Consider the following 6,453-nt stretch of genomic DNA (forward strand, 5'->3'; position numbering starts at 1 on the left):
TTCAGTGAAGGAGACGTTTTGTGTCCAGTATTTTATTCACAGATTCTCAATGAGGAAGACGGAGTAGATGTCATTTTTGTGGAAAACCATATAAGATATATATGTCTGTGGGGTTCTGTAAGCTCCATAAAGCAGCTATTTTAGTACCGTCGATACAATTACAGGAAACAGTTTCTCTAAAATATCTTTCCCCCAAGAGATTTTTATACTTCCTGATGTCAAAATAAATATCACAATATGTCATTATGTAAAAAGACTGTGACAACCTGTGATTCACAAGTTATTTACAGGCAGAAATAATCCAGTTTGAATTTATGGTATGTATGCTTTGCTTTGTTGAGGCCATAGATGAACAACAGTTGTCCCCCCCCCCCCCCACCTATTTCTGAAATCAACAAAGCCTAAAACATACTTTGTGTACTGGGGAGTACTACATCATACCAAATCAAACAATACATTCATCTGTTTACTTTACGTTTGATGCAAATACACAGACATAGTCACGATTTATTAAATGTTCAGACGATTCAGGATTTTGAGGCCACGTCTGATGTCTCCTAATGAAAATCACAGAAGAACTGGAAATGTATGAGCGGGTCGGGGCACGTTATATCTTCTAATTTACCTGTCGAATATAAAACATGTCCTTATTAGCGCTATTTCTTCTGCAGAAAGTTGTGTAGATGAAAAGAGTTGCTGCGAGCTGTCTGGGTCGTCCTCAGTGGAAGAGACATTGTTTCTGTGAGCACCACATATTAAATTCCATTCACCTCCATTGAATGTTGGTGTGGGGACGTCTAATAGACAAACATTTCAAAACCTGGTCAAATAAAGCAAAAAATATGCAGCGGAGATAAGTGAGAATGGGTTTTATAGTAATGTGAGCGACAGGTATTTAGCCTCTGAAACTGACTGTCAATATTACATTTTGTTGTAGGGCTGCAAATAATTAATATTTTCACTATCCATGAATTGTTTGGTTTATAAAACAGCAGAAAAACTTCCCTCATTGATTGTTTAAAACCCAAGATGATGACATCAAATGTTTCATTCGACCAACAGCCCAAAATCCAAAGAGAATCAATTTCCTATGAAGTAAGCAACAGATTCTGTCTTTGAGGAAAAAACAGATTCATTTTCTGTTGATCGGCTAAATGCTGCTGCAGCTTCTGGTTAACCCTTTTGACAATTATAAGATGCCGCTGATTGGAATGACATTTGTTTTTCCTCCAGCTTCTCCTCGAGGCACTGGATGAGAATGGGGTCCACTTTGGGATCGAACTTGTTGGCGAACCAGTGGCCGTAGTTGAGCAACCAACGCATTTCCGCTGCACCGAAAATACAAACGCTGCGAATGTGCTCCCCCGAGCAGGGCGGGTACAGGTTCTCCTCCAGGTATTGCCACTTCACCAGCCTGGTCTTACTCATCAGGTCCGTGATGTCGGGCTGGGATCTGGGCACCGCCCCGGGAACCCCTGACAGTCGCACAAGTGTGGCCCAGAAGTGTTCATCTGGGGAGTAGGTGTCCTCTGACCAGGCCAGAAAATCTTTCACCACCGCCGAGGAGTCCACGTGCACGACAAAGTCCCGAGACAAGACAAAGTAGGCATTGCCGGAGAACATCTCGATGCCGTGTGGCGGCGGAGTCTTCATCTGCTCTGTTTTCACGGGCAGCTTTTGATATTCAAAGCTGGCGTCTCTCAGCTCGTGGTGAAACGTGAACCTCTGCTTCTTATGCTCAGAGGGTCGGCTCGTCTCCAGCATGTTCGCGCCGTTCAGCTTCTTAAGTTCGGACACCAGCTCGATGTTGGACCTGAGGGGGAAATCTTGGCCGCAGAGGTTGATGACATACTTCCACTTGACTTCTGACCCCAAAAGATCAGACAGACAGTTGAGATCGGCTTTCAGTCGGCTGATGCTCGCATAGAAGACGAACTCTCGCTTGGAGGCGATGAAGACGTTGGGCAAACAGCGGGCCAAACCCTCCATGGCTGAGGTGAACTCAGCTGAAGACTTCTGATCATAGTGGATGCAGTAGACATTACTGGGTGAGTACAGCGCCTTGATAAGTCTCTCTACCATCCATGCAGATTTATGCACAACCAGTGAGTAAGCAAGTGGAAAGTCTTTCTCCTCCTCTGAGACACACACGTCATCGTAACCTCTGGACTCGATGAATAACGGGCAGTTTGAGGTGAGGTTGACCAGACTTTCATCCTTGTCCTCCACAACTTGTTTCCTTCTGATGATCAACGATTTCCCCACCTCCACCGGGTCCATGTCATATATAGCCGAACAGTTAATGTTGTACTTGTGAAATGTCTGGGTGTCGTCTAAAACTCCTGGGGGAGGTAAAGATCCAGCGATGTAGCTGTACTTCACACTGACCAACAGCAGGACACACAGAGTCAGCAGCGACAGGAGTGAAGGGATGAACTGCTTTCTTCTTAGTCTCAGTAACAGACATCTTGTATTCATTCTGCGGTGAGAGGAAACAGAAACCAAAACTGTGGGTTTCAACAAACATCACGGTTCAACCCAGTGAGTGAGAAACTGACACGAGAACTTAAAACCAGATGTGTGGATTAGATGACAGCTCCAAAACCTACAGCGTGTTTCTTACTAATTTACAGTGTAATTATTCACCAGTACGTACCCATGCGCGCATGTAGGTACAAGAGACGTGAAGTTAGGGAATAAGGGGGGTCAAATTTGACCTACTGAGCAACAATCTGGGGGTCGCAGTTTGAACGTAGTAGTTCAACGTTGTTATTCTTTTAACCCAAACCATGATCTTTTCCTCAACCTAACCAAGAAGTTTTGTTGCCTCACACGCTCAACCTTTGTAGACCTGATTACAGTACTTCCTTTCTGGCAGAAGGGCTTCCTGAAGGTAAAGTCTTTGCTCCAGGAAGGTCTTTGTACTTTGTGTTTCATACACACACTCCTCATCCCCCACACAGACATCGCAAACATGCCGACCGGCTGACAGACACACACCCTGTTGTGTTGCTTACTACATTCACTAATTGTTTATTGTTTATGTTTGGTCTCGCCCTTTTGGGCCTTGTTGCGACATAATCTTAACTACCAGGCGGCCGTTCTTACATGAGCGTGACCATCCTCGAGGGCTACTTCCTGTAGAAGCCTCATCATAAGAATACCTTTCTACTTCCTGTACTCTATAACAACAATGAGCAGCACTCAGTGTAATAACAGAATCAATAGACACAAACCTGTGCTGCCTGTAGGCTTCTGAAGTCCCCTGTAAGTATCATAGACACATTCAGGCAGCAGGACTACAGTATGTTCCTGACAAACCTCTTTTCCTTGGACTTCTGTCTGTTTTAATCTTGTCACCGCACGTTCCTCTCCAGTGTTTGTGTCATTTAAAAATAAAAAACCCAGCAGATTTATAAAATGCATGATCCCATGTTCCTCCAGACTTCCAATGATTACACTGCAAATTGGGAAGAATAACTCTGTGCGTTGCGGGCTGTAATCTAATGTGTCACCCATTAATACACAGCTACTGTATAATTATTAAACGCACATGCACCTTGCTCCATAGGCGGGTACCGGTCTGCCGAACGCCTCGCAAACCGTCTCACCAAGTCACGGCCTTGAAGTTGTAAAAAGGAGGATACATTCAGATTTCAAACAAGAGTTTCTGAGCTTAGAGGCTCAGACATTAAACCTGTACGATAATTACGTTTCCTGGAGCAAACACTCACCGATGTTGGGAGAAAAAGGAAGAGTGGACATGTGTCTTCCGTGCCATTCCACTTTTTACGCACGACTGGCGCGACGTCTGCGGACAACTTGAACCAGCTCTCCCTTAATCGCATTCCTAGATTTAATTTGCCACATGGTTATGCAAAGCATGAAGAGGGTCATGAAGTCCAGCACGCTGTGTGTTGTCCCTCTCAGTCCCGGTGAGGACAGAACAGCGCTGCGCTCCGAGAAATTACCCAGAAAGAAGGAGGGGCTCAGGGAGGCGACTATCTGCACTAATTACAGATAAAGCAAACCTGTTGTTTGGCTTGTCATATGAAACCACAGCTGTTTATCAAAGACTACCATCACATGTAGCACATCGTATAAGAGTGAATAAAGAGCGTGGATTACAGATATCCCTGAATAGATATCCCTGCAGCTGACTAGAGGGAAATGAATGCAAACCTCGTGGCTGGAGTCATCTGAAGTCACTAAAAGAAGAGAGAGAGAGAAATGCAGAGGTTCAATGAAACCGTGGCACTCAGGAGAAACTCAAGGTTTGCACAGAAATTCAATTCAGCCTGTTAAGACTCAAAGGATGAAGACTTTCAGGAAAGAAGTCAGCAAAACATGTTCATATATTGTGCTTAAATCCTTTTCATCTAGTAGGGAAGAGGAAACATCCACACCCACCCAATCATTGTTAGTGCTTAAAATAACAAAGATCTGTGAGAGAGATTAAAAGAAACTAGAAGCTTTTGAAAAGACGCTGTAAACCGAAAGTTAAAGCAACAAGTTTTACTACTTCAAGAGTATTTAAAAACCAGCGCACTGTTGTTTACAGCCACGTGTTGCCAGCAGAGCACAGAAACATTAATAGTGTCTGTGAATGATTTCCATGCAGCCTCTCACATGAAGTTGTCACACCAACAGAAACAGAAAAGATGCAAATTCAGGCTGTTGTTTCTTGTTCTAAGTTCCTGTTTTCTTCATAATAAATTAAAGTGACAGCAGCTGCCACATGCTGTCACTGAGCCCTGAGTTATGTCCCCACCAAACACATTTAATGTGGACAAATAAATTAACCACACAATGCACATTTGCACATAGATTAATCTAATATTGTATTAACCCATAAATAACGTGGCAGCTATTTGCTGAGCATCACTACAGTTATTCTTAAATGCTCCTCATAGTTTCTGGTTCTCTTTCACTTATGTTAATCTGCTCAGGAAAATACTGCTCCATTACAGACTTAATATGACGATTAATCAGTTAATCAACCGCCCACCCATCATTGCAGTACTTTGCACTGATGATGACATAAACATCCGTCACTTGTATATGAATAAACATAAAATAAAAACATATCAAAATAAAGAAAAGCTTATAAAATTGCCTTCACCTCTTTTTTTTTTTTTCAATCTTTACTGAGAAAATATTCAAACGTTTAAACAATGCAGACACGTACTCAACATAATGGCATACAAAGAATTAAATAATGATAATAAACAGAATTGGGATACATAAACTTCATGATATAAAATTATGATAATAGATAAACAAAAAAACATGAATCTTCATGGTGTCATTTTAGTGGTTACAAGTTTGAGTCTTAATGTATTCACATTAAAATCCAGTGAAACAGAATCAGAAATACTTTATTGATCCCCGGGGGGAAATGGTACAGTACCGGTGCTCCCATTCAAGAGTAGAAAGCAGCATAAATTTAGAGCTAAAAGTATGTACAAAATATAAAAATAAGAAATAGAAAATAAAAATATACAGTATTTAAGTGAAAAATAAAAGTAAAAAAATATATACAATAACAATGTATATGTATGTGTATATGTGTGTATTGCACTGTTGTGTATGACTATATATAAACATTTAAAGAATAAATAATGAGTTAGTATATGGCAGGTGAAGTAGGTCCAGATTTCCAGTCTGACCCTCAGAGGGAGGAGTCGAACAGTCTGATGGAAGGATTTCCTGTGTCGCTCCGTTGGACATTTGAGAGGAACGAGTCTCCCACTGAAGCTGCTCTCGTGTCCGACCAGTACGTCATGGAGAGGATGTGAGACGTTGTCCAAGATGACCCGCAGCTTGGACAGCGTCCTCCTCTCTGACACCACCGTCAGAGAGTCCAGCTCCACCCCCAACAACGTCACAGGCCTTGCGGATCAGTTTGTTGAGTCTGTTGGAGTCCAGTTTATTGTCTATGTGAACTCCCAGGTACTTGTAGTCCTCTACAATGTCCACACTGACCCCCTGGATGGAAACAGGGGTCATCGGCACCTTGGTCCTCCTCAGATCAACAGTCAGCTCCTTTGTCTTTGTCACGTTGAGCTGCAGGTGGTTCTGCTCGCACCATGTGACAAAGTAGTCCACAGCAGCCCTGTACTCCTCTTCATCACCTTCACTGATACATCACAACTATTGCTGAGTCATTAGAAACCTTCTGAAGATGGCAGGTCTCAGTGCAGCAGCTGAAGTCCGTGGTGTAGACGGGGACAGTCCCCTGCGGGGGCCCCGGTGTTGCTGACCACTCTGTCTGAGACACAGTGTTGTGATACTGCGGTCTGCCAGTCAGTCACCTCACCAACATCCCTGAAGTGTCTCATACGCCTCCTCCGCCCACCTCCTCACTGTCCTCCTGGTTGCAGGCTGGCTCTTCACCAGAGGCACATAACAGGGGTTGAGGTGCACTAGGTTGTGGTCTGACCTACCCAGAGG

General features: G+C 43.3%; 1 protein-coding gene across 2 annotated transcripts; it reads right to left on the minus strand.

Annotated features, from left to right (window-relative positions):
* LOC139301165 (beta-1,3-galactosyl-O-glycosyl-glycoprotein beta-1,6-N-acetylglucosaminyltransferase 4-like) lies at positions 1-3,893 on the minus strand. Of its 2 annotated transcripts, none has more exons than XM_070924480.1 (3): positions 3,735-3,893; positions 3,560-3,622; positions 1-2,479 (listed from the first exon to the last, which is right to left on the minus strand). In XM_070924480.1, exon 3 carries the CDS (start codon positions 2,476-2,478, stop codon positions 1,174-1,176), a length of 1,305 nt encoding a protein of 434 aa, XP_070780581.1. In that variant the 5' UTR covers position 2,479; positions 3,560-3,622; positions 3,735-3,893; the 3' UTR covers positions 1-1,173. The 2 variants fall into 2 exon arrangements, with proteins under 2 accessions (XP_070780581.1, XP_070780580.1); XM_070924479.1 differs by having other exon boundaries at positions 3,554-3,622.
* Positions 3,894-6,453: the final 2,560 nt, after the last annotated feature.

This window comes from Enoplosus armatus, chromosome 18 (genome assembly GCF_043641665.1).
Source record: "Enoplosus armatus isolate fEnoArm2 chromosome 18, fEnoArm2.hap1, whole genome shotgun sequence".
NCBI classification, from domain to species: Eukaryota; Metazoa; Chordata; class Actinopteri; order Centrarchiformes; family Enoplosidae; genus Enoplosus; species Enoplosus armatus.

Excerpts from the sequence above, each read along its gene's own strand:
- LOC139301165 (XM_070924480.1), bottom strand. The coding sequence starts at position 2,478 with ATGAATACAAGATGTCTGTTACTGAGACTAAGAAGAAAGCAGTTCATC.